The sequence below is a fragment of the Girardinichthys multiradiatus genome, chromosome 10 (assembly GCF_021462225.1).
Source record: "Girardinichthys multiradiatus isolate DD_20200921_A chromosome 10, DD_fGirMul_XY1, whole genome shotgun sequence".
Lineage (NCBI taxonomy): Eukaryota > Metazoa > Chordata > Actinopteri > Cyprinodontiformes > Goodeidae > Girardinichthys > Girardinichthys multiradiatus.
In genome coordinates, this window is record NC_061803.1 from 34,850,461 (window position 1) to 34,870,057 (window position 19,597).

Consider the following 19,597-nt stretch of genomic DNA (forward strand, 5'->3'; position numbering starts at 1 on the left):
AAACACCTGTCATTTTAGTATGGGAGGTTTTATGGCTAAATTGGACCAACCTGGTAGCCAGTCTTCATTGATTGCACATTGCACCAGTAAGAGCAGAGTGTGAAGGTTCAATTAGCAGGGTAAGAGCACAGTTTTGCTCAAAATATTGAAATGCACACAACATTATGGGTGACATACCAGAGTTCAAAAGAGGACAAATTGTTGGTGCACGTCTTGCTGGTGCATCTGTGACCAAGACAGTAAGTGTTTGTGATGTATCAAGAGCCACGGTATCCAGGGTAATGTCAGCATACCACCAAGAAGGACGAACCACATCCAACAGGATTAACTGTGGACGCAAGAGGAAGATGTCTGAAAGGGAGCTAACCCGGATTGTATCCAAAAAACATAAAACCATGGCTGCCCAACTCATGGCAGAATTAAATGTGCACCTCAACTCTCCTGTTTCCACCAGAACTGTCCGTCGGGAGCTCCACAGGGTCAATATACATGGCCAGGCTGCTATAGCCAAACCTTTGGTCACTCATGCCAATGTCAAACGTCAGTTTCAATGGTGCAAGGAGCGCAAATCTTGGGCTGTGGACAATGTGAAACATGTATTGTTCTCTGATGAGTCCACCTTTACTGTTTTTCCCACATCCAGGAGAGTTACGGCGTGGAGAAGCCCCAAAGAAGCGTACCCCCCCAGACTGTTGCATGCCCGGAGTGAAGCATGGGGGTGGATCAGGGATGGTTTGGGCTGCCATATCATGGCATTCCCTTGGCCCAATACTTGTGCTAGATTGGCGCGTCACTGCCAAGGACTACCAAATCATTCTTGAGGACCATGTGCAACCAATGGTTCAAATATTGTATCCTGAAGGCGGTGCCGTGTATCAGGATGACAATGCACCAATACACACAGCAAGACTGGTGAAAGATTGGTTTGATGAACATGAAAGTGAAGTTGAACATCTCCCATGGCCTGCACAGTCATCAGATCTAAATATTATTGAGCCACTTTGGGGTGTTTTGGAGGAGCGAGTCAGGAAACGTTTTCCTCCACCAGTATCACGTAGTGACCTGGCCACTATCCTGCAAGAAGAATGGCTTAAAATCCCTCTGACCTCTGTGCAGGACTTGTATATGTCATTCCCAAGATGAATTGACGCTGTATTGGCCGCAAAAGGAGGCCCTACACCATACTAATAAATTATTGTGGTCTAAAACCAGGTGTTTCAGTTTCATTGTCCAACCCCTGTACTATAATGAAATGTTTTTTCAGGTGTGGAGTACTCGGTTAAATTAAACTCAAAGGTTATTAAAAAATGGTCAGACAGGACAGGGTTATGAGAAATTATTGTTATGTCTTTACACTCGATGCCATATGTCAGCACAAGGTCCAGAGAATGAAGACAAAGGTGGGTAGGTTTGTTAATGTTTTGAGCAAAGCCAATTGAGTCTAAGATAGCATTGATGGCTATATTTAGGCAAACACTTTCAGTGTCAACATGAATGTTAAAATCCCCCACTACAATAACCTTATCTGTATTTAACACTAAATCAGATAAAAGGTCTGAAAACTGATCTAAAAATTGAGAATAAGGGTCTGGTGGACGGTACAAAACAACAAACAGAAGTGGTTTTAGTGCTTTGCAATTTGGATGAGGAAAACTAAGGATTAAATTTTCAAAAGAGTTGTAGCTATTGATTGGTCTGGGACTAATAAATAAATCAGACTGAAAGATGGTTGCTACTCCTCCTCCTCGCCCAGTATTTCGAGGAATGTGAAAATTTAAATAATTAGTAGGAGTTGACTCATTTAAAGTAACATAATCATCTTGCTGCAGCCAGATTTCTGTGAGGCAAAATAAATAAATCTGATTGTCACAAATCAGGTCACTAACTAGCAAAGTCTTTAAAGAGAGAGATCTTATGTGCAGTAAGCCACATTTAATTGTTTTATTTTGAGTTGTGTTTACTTTTATTAGATTTTCCTGATTTCCTCGTTTTAGATTATTTTTTAATCTATTCAATTTTGGCTGTGGGCGAGACACTGTCTTAATAAGGTAATGGGTGGGTAGCAGTACAGAAGCTGCAGAGAGGAGTGTTAAACTACGACCCTGCTTCCTGGTCTGAACCCTGGGTTGTCAGAGATTTGGAGAACTAATAAATTCGGCCAGATTCCTAGAAAGAAGAGCTGCTCCATCCAAAGTGGGATGGATGCCGTCTCTCCGGATCAGACCAGGTTTGCCCCAAAATGTTCGCCAAGGTAGCCATGTTGGCTTTTGAGTTCTGTTGATTATAAACTTGAACTTCCTAATTTCTGAGTAAAAATGAAGAAAAAACTGTATCCTTCAACCAGTCATGCAGTGCCAAGAGTCTTTTTGTGTCTATAACTCAACATAACAAACTGTTTTAAAATGTCAGTCAAAATAGTTTTTAGTAAAACCAGGGATTCAGAGAGAAACGGACTCTAATTTTATATATTTCAGTGCATCATGTGTTGGTTTTTATTGCTATATTAGTAGTTTCTGTCGAATTTTAAAAATCTTATTATGTAAATGAACATTTCTGTGTGAACATCCGTAGGGGTCTAAAGCTGCCACATTTCAGATAAAACAATCCTTCAATAATTACGCAAGCTGGTTAAATAATTAAATAAAACTAGAACTTGATAGACAGTTTATTAAACATATATTTGATTAAACATTTTTTATAAAATGTGTATTTTAATTATGAAAAGCATTATTGTTTATGTATTATTTTACATAAACAGCAGATCAGACAAGATGGCTGTGGCTGTATGAACAGCTGAATGGAGAGGTTCATTAGGACACTAACAGGTAACAGTGCAGACCTCTTTGCTTCTGACAGGTGGACAGTTGCTAGAAAGTGGTCACTGCTTCTTTGCACTCAACATTTTAAGGTATATCCATGTTGTAGTCCTCAGCTCAGAAGAAGAACTTGGTGCTCTTTCCACAATACCAGATTGGGTCCCCACCACAAAGGTCCTTACTTGTAGACAGTTTCCATTAACTCCCCCTCCCATTGCTCACCGGTTGGTGATTTTAAATAGTGTTCATTTGGTCAAACCACTTCTAATTTTTTCTTTTCAAACCACTGGGCAGGTAATCACTTTGCAGCATTTTAAGCTTCTTACAACATTACTTTGATTTTTACTGGTTCTCGTAAGCGGCAATAAACCAAGTCACTTTAGGGATGCAACCAGTGCCCCGTAGCTAACCGGTGACCGACAGTCTTCTGACGTTGGATTTTTAGCTCGACTGAGCTCACATGGAACCCCGGCCAGGTGAAAAAAGAGCTGGTACCAAGTAACCGTTACTAACGGAAAAACCTCAATAACCAAGTAGACCCAAGTCGAACCATCAGTGGAAGAGGAGCTGCGGTGTGCTTGCCTGGCAAGGTGTGATTTAATTTTATATTTTGCAAGAGAGTTTTCTATGATGTAAGTCCTCGCTGGACACACTGTAGGTCTATGCTCGCACACAATCTTCAAGGTCCACTGTTAAGATTTATCTAGTTTTGGCAGAAAGCTGCACAGCTGTTGTGACATTTTGTTGCACTTTTCAAGCTTAAAACTTGGTGTAGTCTCATTTCCCAAGTGGGTGTGTCTATTGCAGAATGTGGTGTTGCAGTGGTTTTAAACTGGAATCCCCCATGAAAATGCACAACTTAAAAATCAGTTTTTTAGGCTTGTGTGTTGCTGAAGAGTTAGATGTATTCACCTGACCAGAATTTAAAAATCATGACTTAACTGCTTCTAGGATAAGAGGCTGGTTGGATTTTTATTTTTTATAAAGAGGACTTCCTGAAAAGTTGAAAGGCTCTTGGCTCCCTCTGATCTGACACTTGGATGAAAAGTGATAAATTAATTCATGAAAGATTTGTTGGGAAAATCCAGCACTGTTACCTGATTGGACTACAGGACTTTTAAAGTTGCAATAAACATTCCCCCTCCTTTTCCATAACCTCCAAATTCAGACTCGACTGTGACAGCTCCCATGGGTGTACCTACAGGACACTGAATTTCATTGAAAGTCCTGTTAAATTTGTAAATATGAAGTTTGCTTTTGAGTTGCATGATTTTTTCAGTGCTCAAAATTATGTTGACATTCCTGTGCATGTGCCTGATGGGATATTGTTCTCCATCTCGAAGAGCTCACAGTTTTCTGGACTAAATCCAGGAGCTACAAGATGCTGTTTACCTGGGAAAGCTGGCACAATGCATCAGGTGTGCCTGTTAAGAAGCCTTAGTCAAGATTTGTTGCACTTAACAACAAATCCACTTCAGGTGTTAGGGTCAGGGGTCAGGGGTAGCCACAGCGAATCACCCTTATTCATCTCACCCTATCTTTGCCTCTTAAATTGTTACACCAGCCATCTCCGTGACCCTTGGGGTCTTTAACTTTACTTTTCCCTTTCAAGGTATCCACTATATCTTCTGTTTAAACCATCTCAGCCATGCCTCTCGAGCTTTATCTCCAAACCACCCAACCTCTCTGTTCCTCTGATCTGCTCATTTCTAATCCTGTCCATCCTGGTTTCTCCTAATGTAAATTTCAGCAAAGTAGGTCTCACTACTCTCCCATAGACCTTTTAGTCTTTGAGATGTCCTTCTGTCACACATTAACACTCAGTCTGTCTGTAGAAACCAACCAGTTATGAGCAAAAGATACTTTACCAGTTCTTCAAAGAAAAGTGGTCAAACATTCAGAAAGAGTGATGCCAAGAGCCTGCTCGTGGCTGTGGTTGTTGAGGTGCATGGAACATTCATCCAAATGGTATTGGGGCTGAAGCGGTAAATGTTAGTTTTGTGCCTTCAATTTTTTGTGCTTTGTAATTGTAGCCATACATTTGGAACCTTTTCACATTTTGATGCAACAGACCAACACAAAGTAGCATTTATTTTAAAAGCAAAAGAAATTAAATGATGCATGAAAGCATAGTGTGCATATGTATTCAACCTCCCCAAGTTGCTAAATTAATACTTTGTAAAAGAAGCTTTCATTGCAATCTCAGCTACAGGTCTTAGGGTATGTTGGAACCACCTTTGCCCCTCTAGATACTGAAATTTGTGCCCATTGTTGTCTATAAAATGTCTCAACCTGAGTCAGATTGAATGGAGAGTGTCAAGGAACAGCAGTTTAAGTCTTACCTCATTGTTAATTGGATCTATGTATGGACTTTAACTAGGCCCTTCTAACACATGAATATGTTTTGACCTAAACCATTCTATTATAGCTCTGGTTGTATATAAAGTGTCATGATCCAGCTGCAAGATGAACCTCTGCTCTGGTTTCAAGTCTCTTGGAGCCTCTAACGGGTTTTCTTACAGGACTTACAGGACGTTTCTGCATTTAGCTCTGTTCATCTTCCCATCAACTGTTACCAGCTTCTCAGTCCCTGCTAAAGATAAATACCCTTGTGGCAAGATGCTTCCACCACCATGCTTTATGATGGAGGGTGTTCTCCCCATCAGAAAGCATGATGGGGAGATGCTTTATGAAGCTGTTTGTTCACTAAGGTTATCTAACAACCCTGAGGGCTTCACAAAACAAATTTATTTATACTGAGATTATAATACATTTAGCTGGGCTCTACTATTTTGGTGGCATTTAAGGGTGTCAAAGCAAAGGGGTCCAAAAACAAATATTTTTTCTTCTGCCTCAAGATTTTGTGTTACTTTGTGTTGGCCTGTCAAATAAGATTCCAATACCGTACCTGCATTGATGTTTGTCCTAATGTGAGGGTTCAAAGGGTGTGAATACTTTCACAGCTCACTGCATATGAAGACAAATGGTGTCGTATGTGGACATCTGTAGAAGGTGGAACCGTGTTCAATCATCATATGAGCACACTGTGGGGTAAATACACACCCAAAGTTTGCTGTAGCTTAAAGCTGGAAAATTGTGTGACGTGAAACAATCCGACAGCGATGCAAATTGTCGCCAGGAGAGGGCAGTGTTGCATAAGAAATGACTGGCTGCGGATGAGATGATATAGTTTAGAATAAGATTGAAAAGCACAAAAGGTATCTCAGCTGGCACTTGCAGTAAGAGATAAAGCCCCATGTATTTGTTTTATGGAGAAAGAAACGAGACTGGACACGTCATGTGTTGTAAATTGGTGCCATTTAAAACTGAAACTGAGTTACCAAATATGTTTGGCACTTCATACACAGGGAGGCGCTGTGCACCGTGATATTGACAGGTGAATCAGATGTGGATAAAAAGATTAAAAAAAATAATCAGTTTAAATAAAACTAGGAGTGATTGTATTACTATAATGAAGGGAGGATTGTCTCCTTTACATCTGTGTTATCCCTCTCAGTCCCGTTTGCTTCTAGCAGTGCTGATTTGCATGTCGACAGAGGCTAAAAGATGGATATAACAGAGGAATTCACCCTCAGGCTATATCAGTTGAACTAGTTTTTTAACCTTCTTCTTGTCCTATCTCTTCCATGGAGTTTTACATAAAGTTCACCGTCCGCTGGCACATTTAAATGACAAAAGTAGGTAGTGGGAGGCCGGCAGGCAGGCCTTCACTAGGCGTGATCTCTAGGCACTGTTAGGCAAACATTGCATAAAACATTAGGGAGACGGTCTGGCTGCAGGATCAGGCTACCATGCTGTAACTTCAAGATGCCCCACGGGGTTAAAACTCGGTTGTGACTTCTTTTTAATGTGTGGAGAACCTGCGTGATTCACAGGTAAATGTGGATAAAAATTATTGTGGGGGGGCATCTGCGCTCCTGGCTGAAGGCTGGGTTTCATTAAGGCTTCGCTCGAAGCGCAGAAGAAAGGGGGGGGGGGGGGGGGGTTCAGCCAATAGGAAGACGGAATGCTGCTCAGCTCTTTATAACTTTGTGCCACAGGGGCTGAGCAATGCCATTAGAACGTTTCTGCAGCTGGAAGAGTTTCAGTGGACTACAGCCTCAGCAACGCCTTGTGCTTCCGTGGAGCGTCCAATCTGCTGTTCTTTGCGCTCTTCTGAAAGCAAACCAAACCAGCAGGTTTGGATTGCTTTTCTTTTTTCTATTTGGTCTTTTATTAATTCCGGAGCGCCTCTTCCACCATGAGCTCCGGGCAGAGCTACGAGAAGAAGATCGCGAGTATTCTGACAGATCTTCCCGGATCTATGAGCTGCCACCCGAGCTCCAAGGACTCCCCGACTCTTCCAGAATCCTCGGTGACGGACATGGGCTACTACAACGGCCATCACGAGTATTACCAGAGCCAGCCGTACGGACAGCCCATGAACTCTTACCACCATCAGTTTAATTTGAACGGGATGGGAGCGGCGGGAGCGTACGCAACCAAATCAGAGTATCCCTACACGAGTTACAGACAGTACGGACATTACAACAGAGATCACCTGCAGGCCTCTCCTCCGGGCTCAGGTACATTTCAGCATAATGCAGAAAAGATTCCAGCAAACTTTAATTTTTCCTCTTGTTTTAATTCATTTATGTTTTAAAATAATTTCCAAATGTCCACTGAAACATTTCGGAATATTTCTCTCTGAATGTTTCAAAATAAATAAAACAGAACTATTGGTAAATATAATATTATTAGGATTAAAACTATTGTGTATTTATAAATCAGTTAAAACTTTTTTCAGAGACTTGCTTATACATAAAACATAAAAAACAACGAAATTAATATTTGATGGAATCTAATTGCTCCCTTACTTAATTAAAAGTTGTATTTAATATGACATTTTATGAAACATTTATTCGCCGTTTTTATTTATTTATTTTTACTCTTGCATTTTGTTTTTGGTGTTTTCAAGTTGATTTTGACTTTGTACTTTGTTTAATTCCCCTAAAATCGTAAACGTTATGACTTTTAAATCTAATAGATATTTAATTTTATGTTTTTTATGACATTTTTTATTCCATTGACTTTAAGAAAATAACCTATTTCTTACGTCTAAAATCATTTTGCGCAGGGGTTAGGTTTATTTTATTGTTCCTATTCCTATTTTATTTTTGACAAGTCAGTTAATTTATTCGGTCCCTTTTGCTGTAAATTTGCAGTCAAAGAAGAGCCAGAGCCTGAGGTCCGAATGGTAAACGGAAAGCCCAAAAAGATCCGCAAGCCTAGAACAATTTACTCCAGTTACCAGCTCGCCGCTCTGCAGAGGCGCTTCCAGAAGGCGCAGTACCTCGCCCTCCCCGAGAGAGCTGAGCTGGCGGCCCAGCTCGGCCTCACTCAGACACAGGTGAGCTGCATGATAATTTATCAGGATTTAGAGTCGTTTGAAGAGAAAAACAGATGATTCGATAAAAACATTCATTAATTTATTATTTTACTGCAATATTAACGCTTTAATTTTTTTACTTTTATTTTAGATTAACAATTACCGCCCTTTGATTCTTCTTAGGTCAAAATCTGGTTCCAGAACAGGAGATCCAAGTTCAAGAAGCTGTACAAAAACGGCGAGGTTCCCCTGGAGCACAGTCCCAACGCCAGCGACTCCATGGCCTGTAACTCTCCGCCCTCCCCCGCCGTCTGGGACAGCAGCAGCACCCCTCAGAATACACCAATCAGCCGACCTCAGGTGCCGCAGCCGGCGCACAGTTCGTCGCCGCCCTACCTGGAGGATTATACCAACCACTGGTACCAGCAGGGATCACACCTACAGCACCCGGGCACCGTCCACCACCCGGTGCCACAGCAGAGCGTGGGAGCTGTTTACTAACTCGGACTTGGACGCAGATCCATCTCGTTTTTATGAGCTCTCTGCAGAGCAAATGTTTGTGGAGTTGGACTTTGTGGACTTTGCTTTCTGTCTCTGGATGATGCAGTTTTCAGAACTGGGTTTTCAGTTTAAAAAAAAGCACATAAAGGGATTTCTAATCACTTTTGGCAGCATATTTAACGGACATCCGGCGTGTTTTTAAAATTATTTATCACTTCTATTGTATACTTAACTCCTTTTGTAAATGAATATGCAAAGTCTCTTTTTTTAAACAAGTAGCCTGGAAACAAACAAACAAAAATCACAAAACTGCTGCAACCAGTCATGCATGTGGTTGTGTGGAGAACTTTAAAGGAAAACAGAAAAAAGAACTCAGGACATATTTATAAGGATTTGTACAAAAATGCTGAAGGTTGTAAATAAGTGTTTATATATATATGCAGAACCACTATGATCATATTTGAACCAGAAAGACTGCACCATGGTGCTATCAGACCGTTTTTATATTCCTGTAAGTCAAACTGTTGCCTTCCTGTCTGATGAATAAAGGTGTTAAATGCATGTTGTGTGTCAAGCCCTTTTCTAAAGAAGTACATATTATTTGTAGAATTCAGGACGTTTTAGTACGCCTCATTTTAAAGAGAGCACTCCAAGCAAACTTTGGTCAAAAAAAACGTCTAAACATGCTGAAAATGAGGTTAAAAACGAACAGGTGAAGAGACGTCCACATGAACATGTTTAATAAATGTGGTGACAAACTGGGACGGTAAGATACGTCTACAGAAGGATGTATGTTTGCGTCTAAATGTGGGTGAACGTAACAGGCAAAAGACGTCTACACGAAGACGTTAATTATCGTCTAATTGTGGTGGGAAGGTTGTTAGGGTTGACCAAACATGAGCTAACCAAGCCTGGACTTCAACTTCTTGGTTTAGGCAAAAAAATCTAACGTTTAAGTAGAACAGGCGACTTCTAGTGGAAATGTCAAATTTACAGAATTCAAATTCATCCACAGATCTTATCTCAAATATTAATATAAGAATAATAGTTATATTCGAGTCTTCTAGTTGTTTTTCTCGGTGCTGTAGCTGCAGACATGTTGGAGTCTGTGGATTTAATTGCTTTTGCTAGATTAGAGAGCCTGTTGGCAAAGAGACGCACCCACAGCAAGGCGTAGTGAATGCCAATAAATAGCAACACGTTATGCTTATTTATTGAACAATTTCAATTTGAGACACTAAGTTTAACAAAAGGTTGAAGAACTTTCAGTTTAGTTCTGCAGGAAGAGAAAAAACGTGACAGATAAAAAGACATACGACCGGAGTAGTTTCTCTCGTTATAATAGGAAGGTGAAAATTAGGAAAACACCACTGTTAGTGACAGCAGGGATCACAATGCCATATTTAAAAAGAAGCGAAAATACAACTGCTGCAGTCCAGTAATTATTAATGTCAGCTCCAGGCAGGTCGGCTAGGCTGTCAAACACATGGACCACCAGAGCGCATTAGACACGGAGAGAAGATCTAAGCTACCCACGGCGTTTCTTTTCTTTCTTTCGTTAAAATAATAGTTTCTGCTGCGTTTGGTGTTTACGATTCTTGTCTTTATTAATCCCTAAAAATGTGTTCAAAATTGGACTGTTTTGCTCCTCAGGTCCCGTCCAAACTCAACCTTAAACCAGTTAATTTGATCAACCCTGACAAAATGTCATTTAGACACCGCGAGACTTCCATAAATTGACCTCCAACTTTTCCACCACATTCAGACATCAATATTTACGTGGTCTTTTTTTCCTTTCACGTTTTAGTCACACATCGACGTAAGATGACTTGTCATCTTCCAGTTTAAGCCACATTTACAAATACCGACGTCTTTATGTGGATGTATTTTCAGCTTTTCCTTTCAACCACTGTTATGCTTCACATTGGTTCAGTTCTCAACCCAAGTTAGACATCTATAACCGTGGAGATCTTTCACTTTTTGCCCACGTAGACATGTGCATATGTCTTTTTGCCTTTTACTGATGACAAGGTTACCCTTACTTGGTATTAGTCAACTGAATTAATTTTTTGCTTTTATTGGCAACACCATTGCTGATAACTATAATAACACCCTTGAAGGCGTTTACACTTTCATAAAAGCCCTTTAATGAGGTTTATTGAGCTAATAAAATGGTGACAAACACGACTATTACACACTATTAACGTTTTCACACCCTTAATCAAAATATGAACGTGTGTATTGAAATGGAAAATGATTAAAACCTTATGTTTGATCCTAATTAAGATTAATTTATATTAGTACACTATAAACATATAAAGTACATAAAGTAATGATAAACTTATCTCCATAAACTTGATATGAATATAACTTTTCACATTGCTCTGTATTAGCTTTAATACAGAGAAAAAAGTCCTTTTGCAACATTTGTTAGCCAGGTTTTTCTCTCTTCTGACTTGTGATTTTCTCGATCAAACACACCCAGCGCATTTTAACAGATTTAGCTACAAACAGCTTAACGTTTCACAGTTCCTAATCCCTTTACTCTAATGTCCCCTACTTGTTTTATATCCAGAACTCAACACCAGTTGTCTATGGCATCAGTCAGCATGTAAATGCACCCAGTGCTGATTTGACAAAAGCGGCATGATTACTATTGCCTTTTTGATATCAATGAAATCTCATCACAAAGTACATGTGATCTCCCTCTTGGTGGCTCCCTCAATGTGTGTGGGCCCCCGGACAGACTGTGTACCATCAGGGGAAACATTTGTGCCGAGGATAAACATGCATTTGCCACCAAGTGGGCTAGGGGCTGTTAGGCATGTCCATATATGTAATTCCTGAACATTTTAAGTGTGACAGCAGTGCAGGGTGAGGGAATGTGGCTAGAGAACAGTTGAACTTAAACGTGACACTGGAGCTTTTGATACAATTTTATTTAAAAAAAGCAATATTTCCTTCTATCAAAACAAGATAAAAATATGGTTGAAAATGTAATGGTGAGAGGACATTTAGATAAAGGTATTTACTGATGTTGAAATTTGGTTGAAAAGTGAGAGGTAAAGTCATCAGAGAAGTCTAATTTTGTCTAAGATGGGTGAAAATGATGTAATATACAAACACAGTAGCATCCAAACATGGCTAAAACAAAAAAAAAAACTAATAGACGTTTATTAACATAAAACTCAGGTTAAAAACAAAGGTTGAATAATGACACAAATAGGTCTATAGATGTCCAAATGTGGTTTAATTGTGATTGAAAACTGTGAGGATAAAATATGTTTACATATAGACATCAATTAATGTCTACATGTGGTAAAAAAGTGAAAAAGCGAAAGCATGTGTACATAGAGACATCTATAGACGCCCTACACCCGTCTACATAATGCGGTTGAAGGGAAAAAGATGTCTACATAAAGATGCCTACTGACATCTAAACATGGTTGAAATGTTAATCAAATTGACTAAAAAGCTTCATTTCCAAAGTCTTTGTCAAAATGTGGACTGGTAGATCCAATGGGTCAAAAACTGTCCTAATTTCAACAGATTTCTCTGGCTTATACAAGTATAAAGACCTTTAATAGGCATAAAACAGAGCTGTCCATGGACATCTAGTGTTTTGGACATCTCAGCATTATAAATAAAGTCCTGTCTCTCAGGCCCCATGTGACCCCTCTCAGAAGTCATGGTGTTAGAGCTTGTCTCCTGAGTGCTTTGATGCAGGTTGAGACAAAGGTCGGGCACTGAAATGCAGCTATGGAAAGACTTCCAGCAGCTGTTCTGCTGTCCTGGGCTGGGCTAGTCCTCAGCTGCATTAGGATCACTCAGGCTGGTCATTTTGCTGTAAACTTGGTTGAAATGAAGGGAGGAAGGCATCACGGACAGCTGTGGAGTCATGAACCTTGGCTGACCTTTGTTTTAGGCCAAGGCAGGGCAAGTCCCGACTGGAGAAGAAGAGAAGGCTCAGCATGCATTGGTGTATTTTTGATGCCTTGCTTGCTTATAGGCCATGTTTATTTAAAAGCCTTTATTCCACCATGCATCTCCAGTGTGTTTGTGGAGCATACTCCCAAACCAGTAAGTCAAGGCCTATTTTATGAAACCACACATTCGTTCTCTTCCACAGGGAAGCTGCTTACAATTACCCCACATGTCAGATCCTTCAAGTTAATAACAATAATCACTCCGGAGACCTGCTTTGCCATTCACCCATTCAAAGAAACAGAGATTTAATAACAAGCTATTTTCCCTCTTATTACTATCCTGCAATTAAAAGCGATCAGACAACTCATATCTGATAACCCCGAGGATCCACATCATTGATACAGTCAGAACTGCCTTTTTCAGGAGCCTTCAAGCCGTCGACCCAGACTTCCATCCGCTCCTCTCAGCTTGTCTATTACACAGGGAAGACCTATTCACTTTTGCTTACGTGATAATTGGTCCTCATCCAATTAAAAACTCCCAATCTTCTCTGTCCAACTCCACAGAGCCATTATTCTAATCTAGAGATGTGAAATTGCCTATAATTTTCCCCGATGCCCCCCTCCGTCAGCTAGGTTCAGCATACAGTCAGAGCTTGCCTCTTCTTCCCCCATGTTTATTAACAAGGCAACATAATGATCCGAAGTGAGGATGTAGAAAGGGTGTACAAAGGAGATGCTAATATGTCACAAAACTGGTCGTTATGAGAGAAAAAATCAGCTTGGAGGGGTTCAAAAACTTGGCCGCTATGTGTGCGCTTTGTTCTTCACAGGAACGCCACAGATGGCTGAAGAGCTCTTGGTCGAGGGTTCCCTCCTCAGGCGAGGTAAGAGCTGAATGAGTTAGTATTCTGGTCTGGAAAAGCAGCGGGAGTGCACTTTGAAATGTTGTTTTTCCTTGAAACCAATACATTTAAGTAGCATATTTTCCTGCATGAAGCTGCGATGCACAAAAATAAATGTGTCTATGCTTAATGTCTATGTCCTAAATGACATGCCTGGAAATTTATTAAGGTATTATATATGAGCCAATAAAATATTTATCAAATATGTTAGTTAATCATTTTAATCTTCAATAATGGTTAAATTCTAACAACATAGCTCTCTGAACATTTTAATTAGAATTTATTTTAAGATCAGTCAGTCATTATTTGCCATTCAGCTTGTGTGCATCATATTATTAACAAATATAAAAGTTCAAAACTGTTTAATGACTTGAGGTTGAAAAGGTTTCTTTGTAGAAGCAACAATTATTTTTCATATTCAGCTATAACTTATTGACAACTCTAAAGTCAAAATTGCTACACTGAAAAACAAGCTATTACAATTTAACCAGTTAATTTAGGGCATACATTTGCAAATGTTTTATTTGGGTAGATTTTATTCAGTATTTATGAACAGAATTTTCTTATGTAACAGGTAGCAAAATGAATTTCAAAAATCTAAAACATGTGCTTAGTTATGTTAGGTAACATTGAATAACCAAAGCCTTTCATTGCCAGCTGTTGTCTCATCTTTAAGAAGACCCAAATGCCAGCAAATTTCTCTTTAGCTCTGCACTACATAAAGGAAATTCAGAGGGTATTAAATATCAGCTGTTACCTTTATTAAAATTGTAACCAACTGTAATAGTAATAATGAAATAATAAAAATTTCATGTTTAGTAATGTTTAAGTTTTAACAATATTACCTTCTTTATTTTTGCTAACAAACTCCTAGCTAAACGTGTTAATTAGAATTCAACTAAAGATGTTGGTTCAGTCAAGCGTTTTCTTATTTGTTAAGAGTGGTGTCCAGCAAAAAACGTCTACACGGGTTGCAAATTTGTAAAAACGTTGTAATAAGACTTATTGTTGGGAAAGTTTCTGTGCTGGAGAGCTAATTTAAGTTTGTATACAGTTTTAGCTAGCGTAGCGACAATGCTAATGCTATTGCTAAAGTCCAACTTTCTGGCAAGCTCAGTTTCTTCATCCTAAAAAGCTAGGTTGGAAAATTTTTCCTGACAACCACAGCTTAATGGTGTTTCACATTGATAGCACCTGCTCAGGGTTCAACAGCTTAGCCTGCTAGCAAGTTTTTTTTTTTTTTAGCATTATTGCTGTCACTAAACTAATTAAAAGTGAGTAAAAACGTACATTTCTTGCTGTAGCACAGAAATGTTCTTAACCAGAAGTCTTAAAACATTTCTTAACTTTTAAGCTGATATATTGTTTCACAAGATAACCCATTCAAAATATCAGCCTATACAAGAATATATAATAGTTGAAAGAAGTGTTAATTTTCAACATTACCTGTATATATATATTGTTCAGAACAGTTGTACAGTTTAGTGATATATAGTTCTGATGGCTAATATTTAATACCCTCCAAAATCCCTTTTTACAATGTAGCGCTAAAGCCAAACTTGCTAATAATCAGAGCTTCTCAAGCAGATCACTGGCAGACATGGTCCATGAGAAGGTTTTGCATGCCATCTTCTTTAAATAGATTTAAAAGTTTACTATCTTAGCATAGCTTTATGTTCTAGGGTTGAACTAATTTATGTAAGTACATTTAAAAACAGTGCTTAGAATTTTTCTTATTTATTGTGTTTTAGCTGATATATTAGAAATATAGCATACAATCTACCCAAATGAAATGTTTGCGAGTTTTATTGGTTAAATAAAACAGTTTGTTTTAACAGTGACATAATTTAAGTCAGTGAACTCTTGAACATTTGCTATCAGTATTAAGGTGAAAATCTTGGGGAAAACTGCGTGCATGGTTTGTTATTCCTCTAATCCCTGTATGTGACATCAGACAAATTGCTCTTAATGTTTGCCAGACAGCCCGAAATGTTCGGGGTGATGAATGAAAAACATAAAAAGAAAGTCACTGGATGGCTCTTTAACGCACTTTTCAGCTTCATTAATCAGAAATCAGCTCTCTATTTAATCAAGAGCACCAGCAAAGACATAAATACCCCAGTCTGGGCCTGATTACACTACGGTATATGTAAGCAGCAGAATTGGCAAATTAGTGCACAGTCTGTTGCAGGGATAGCCCTCTCGTTTGTCACTGTATTATGACAGCAGTGATTTTGTTGTTTGAGCGTACTGCTCAAACATGCGCTCTTCTTCTCTCACGGCATGGAAAAAAGATGCATGTTACCTTGTATTTCTATTCCAGCGAATGATAGAAAGCCTTTTTCCAGTTATAGAAGTGAGAGGAATATGCCCTCCTCCAAAATCAAACTGCGAGTTTAAATGTATTTGAACTATTTAAAGGGCTTAGATTGGTGCGTAAAAGATGCACAAAACGTATCGACCCTAGCTGAAACACCTCAATACACTGAAACATGCAATCAAATATATCCCATTTGAAAGATGTCTCGGACTGTGCAAGCGGAGAAAGATAATACAATATTCATTTAATGCCTTATCAAAACTTATGACTATGGATAAGTATGGAGTAGTAAATACATTTTGAGAACCTTAAACTTGAAGATTATGGATGCTGTTACAAGCACAGAAAACTTAGAGGCTCATAAATCCTGAAATCCTTCAGAAGTTATTGGTATTTTCGGGAAATTCAGGAAAGAAAATCAGAGTGCTCCGAAATTATTTAAAATTGACTTAGCAGGCAGCAATATAAGGGCCCCTGGTAGAATGGTAATTTGTTTAAGGCAGCGAGCACCTTTTATTAAAATAAATCCACGCACACGTCATATTTTCAACGGTTCCTTTATGCAAAGTGTCTAGTTCAGCTGCAAACACAAAGTCCACATTCGGTGTGTGTAAAGCCGTGCAGGATGACCTGCAGAGACACTTAAAAACATGCTAGAATTTTGCAGCAAAAAGTCAATTCAAAACGCACGCGCATGAGCGACCATAAAGTTCATCCCCAAGACAAATCAGTTCATCCTGTGCCTCTGCTGTGGGTTAATATTGGCTGAGCAACCGTATGGCTGTCCATTCACATCAGCTGTGGCCTCTGCACGGCGTCCTGGTGAGGATGGTAGTGGTGGTTCGGGTACCAGTGGCCAAAATTGTTCATATAATTGTTCGAGTGTATCGGCGCTCCCTTGGTCGCCATGGAGACCTCCCAGAGCTGGGGTAAGGCAGGGGAACAAGGGGAGATTGAGCTGGAGCTGTGGAGGTGCTCCCCCTCTGAACCTCCGCCATGCTTCATGATCTTTTTATACTTGGAGCGCTTATTCTGAAACCATATTTTCACCTAAAAAGAAAGAAAGGAAAGATGAAAACGCACACGGTTATCATTGGAAGTGACAAACTCAATGCATTTTCCATCAATCTATTCTGTTTTGCTTTTGTAAATCCCAGACCTTTTGTGAGGTAAATGAGCTTAATAGTTGAGTGACACTCCACATTTATTAAAATTGATCCCTTATTGTTGACTGTTTTGTAAACTCAGTGGTGCGTGAGTGCAACAGCTACAAACGGAGATTATGGGTATTAAGAAATAAAAACAAGCCCAAGGCGCTGGGAAAGCTCAGCAGGATTTTATGTAAATGATTTTACTCTCATTTCTGTTTTATTTAGAACAGTTAATGTGAATGTTCCACACGTTTAAATCGGCGGGGCTCTACTGAACACCGCCAGTATGTCGAGAGATGGAGGATTAAAAAGAACTGGTGTGCAGGAGGTGGCTCAGATAACACAGAATTTATTTCTCTCTTTCTTTGTTTTCGAAACTTGAGCGCCAAATAAAAAGCGCGAGGACGCCTGAAGACGGTCAGCTGACACGTGCACCTGCTTTATGGAACGCACGTGCACGTATACACTCGGGCGCGTGCACGAGGCTGCCACCTATATAAATCAATTAAAACCCCACAAAAGCCCGTTAAATAAATGAATCCATTTTTGAGTTTGAGTAAATTTTTATTTATTGATCTAGTTATTTATTTGGAAGACTTGTGTTTGCGTAACCCCGCACTGATAAAAGGACAAGCAGCCGCCAAAAGAACCCCGGCAAAGAGCAGCACACAAGCATTGAGGCCTGATAAGGCAGTTGAACAAAATGTTTCCTTTTTTGAGCTGCAACCAGAACTCAACATTATTGTTCAAAGTCATATGCACAGTTTATATACATGATCAGATTATCAGTGGGCTCTGCAATCAACGTCTGAGTGAAATAATGCCGCCGACATCGACAGCTGAAATATTACAATCATTACAATTAACTGGATCCTTTACAGACTCCTGGAGTGCATCTATTAATATATGAACGTAAATTAGCCAGGAGAAGCGGAAGACCCACCTGAGTCTGCGTGAGCCCCAGTTTGGCTGCCAGGTCGGCGCGCTCCGGCAGGGCCAGATACTGGGTCTGCTGGAAGCGCTGGTGCAGAGCCTGCAGCTGCAGGCTAGAGTAGATGGTCCGAGGTTTCCGCATCTTTTTCCCCTTGCCGTTCACCAGACGTACGTCCCTGCTCTCATTCATCGCGGATTTGTTGGGATCTTAAAGATTAAGGCAGAAAAAACAAAGTTTTATTGGGCACATTTTAAACTTTTGACTGACGGGCCTCATGCATGTAAAGGTAACATGTGACTTTGAAGCCGTTTTAATCAAACTGAAAAACAGAATAAGTGGTTCGATTTTATAGATACCACACAAGCAGGAATATGGTGCAGCTGGCGCATCTAAAGCGCTTTATTTAAGTTCATCTGGGATTTTACTGTGATCAACACATTTTCACGGTGGATACTTTAACAATAAAGTCTGCAGCATGTTTTTACACCGTGAGAGGAGTATTATTCATCTTGAATCCTGTGATCGGTCTATCTATCTATCTATCTATCTATCTATCTATCTATCTATCTATCTATCTATCTATCTATCTATCTATCTATATATATATATATATATATATATATATATATATATATATATATATATATATATATATATATGTATATATATAAATAACGCGTAATTACGCGTTAGCACTGACTTTGTTGTTAGCCTTTTTGCCACATACCTGTCCTCTCTAATCTGCTGTGGGCCAGACTGCCGCTGCTGTGCTGGTAGGAGGACATGTAAGCGGATGACGGATGAGCGTTCACTGTGCCCGGGTAGGCGTATCCCAGTTGGGGGCCATAGGACGGATTGCTAGGAAAGGGACCTTCGTGCTGAGAATGTCCCGCAGCGTGGAGGCCATGCACTGGGTAAATGTGTGAGAGTCCCGGGGAGTGGTGCTGGTGCACAGGTTGTCCGTGGCCAAACTCCAGGAAGGCCGACTTGGAGGGATCGGAACCGTTCACACTGTCGGGCAAGAAACCCATAGACATCATTCAGCTAATGCGCAAGTCCATAAAGGCGCTGCTCTGAGGAGGAATTCATGAGTTTCTGTCAGAGAGTAAAAGAAAACTGGAACAAATCCACGCTTAAATCCAAGGCGCTGTTTGTGAGGTAAACGTCCACGCAGGACAGAGTCACGCCGGACATGTTTTTCGGCAGGTGTTTTTGGAAGTGGAAGGGAATTAAAAGAGAAAGGTGTTCTAGGTTTAGATCTGATGAGGAGCTGACATGGTTCTTCAAACGGATCCTGCGTGCAGTTCTACAAACACGCAGCCTTCCATCAGAGAGCGCTCTGATTGGTCAGCAGCACTCGGCTGTCACTGGAGCTGCACCATTAACTTCATTAATATAGGGTACGGCCAGGGAACACCTCCTCCCATTGATCAGCGAATCATTCCTGGTCTAAAACCACACCGCTCTGAGAGGACTGACAAACAAAATATTACAGACTTTTAAAATATATATATATATATTTTTTACAATTGAATTCGGTAAATTGAAAAAAGAAAAATTCTATGGAAAATTGTGTTTACAAATTCACATTAATTTCCAATTTAAAAAAAATTTATTTAATCTTGTCTCAATCTTGAGTTTTTGTTTTACGTAAC

The 19,597-nt window shown here is 39.8% G+C and overlaps 2 protein-coding genes across 2 annotated transcripts; one reads left to right on the top strand and one right to left on the bottom strand.

Annotated features, from left to right (window-relative positions):
- The first annotated feature begins 6,877 nt into the window (after window positions 1–6,877).
- On the top strand, window positions 6,878–9,267 carry dlx3b (distal-less homeobox 3b). The gene is made up of 3 exons (XM_047377442.1): window positions 6,878–7,402; window positions 8,042–8,226; window positions 8,389–9,267. Exons 1-3 carry the CDS (start codon window positions 7,078–7,080, stop codon window positions 8,704–8,706), a joined length of 828 nt encoding a protein of 275 aa, XP_047233398.1. The 5' UTR covers window positions 6,878–7,077; the 3' UTR covers window positions 8,707–9,267.
- A 7,131-nt stretch (window positions 9,268–16,398) lies between these two features.
- dlx4b (distal-less homeobox 4b) lies at window positions 16,399–19,267 on the bottom strand. The gene is made up of 3 exons (XM_047377476.1): window positions 18,670–19,267; window positions 17,952–18,148; window positions 16,399–16,907 (listed from the first exon to the last, which is right to left on the bottom strand). The coding sequence occupies exons 1-3, from the start codon at window positions 18,980–18,982 to the stop codon at window positions 16,647–16,649; spliced, it is 771 nt and encodes a 256-aa protein (XP_047233432.1). The 5' UTR covers window positions 18,983–19,267; the 3' UTR covers window positions 16,399–16,646.
- Between the last annotated feature and the right edge of the window lie 330 nt (window positions 19,268–19,597).

Excerpts from the sequence above, each read along its gene's own strand:
- dlx3b (XM_047377442.1), top strand. The coding sequence starts at position 7,078 with ATGAGCTCCGGGCAGAGCTACGAGAAGAAGATCGCGAGTATTCTGACA. Across the intron at positions 7,403-8,041 it reads GGCCTCTCCTCCGGGCTCAG|TCAAAGAAGAGCCAGAGCCT; the intron begins GTACATTTCAGC and ends GTAAATTTGCAG. Across the intron at positions 8,227-8,388 it reads TCGGCCTCACTCAGACACAG|GTCAAAATCTGGTTCCAGAA; the intron begins GTGAGCTGCATG and ends GATTCTTCTTAG.
- dlx4b (XM_047377476.1), bottom strand. The coding sequence starts at position 18,982 with ATGATGTCTATGGGTTTCTTGCCCGACAGTGTGAACGGTTCCGATCCC. Across the intron at positions 18,149-18,669 it reads CAGCAGATTAGAGAGGACAG|ATCCCAACAAATCCGCGATG; the intron begins GTATGTGGCAAA and ends TTAATCTTTAAG. Across the intron at positions 16,908-17,951 it reads TGGGGCTCACGCAGACTCAG|GTGAAAATATGGTTTCAGAA; the intron begins GTGGGTCTTCCG and ends CTTTCTTTTTAG.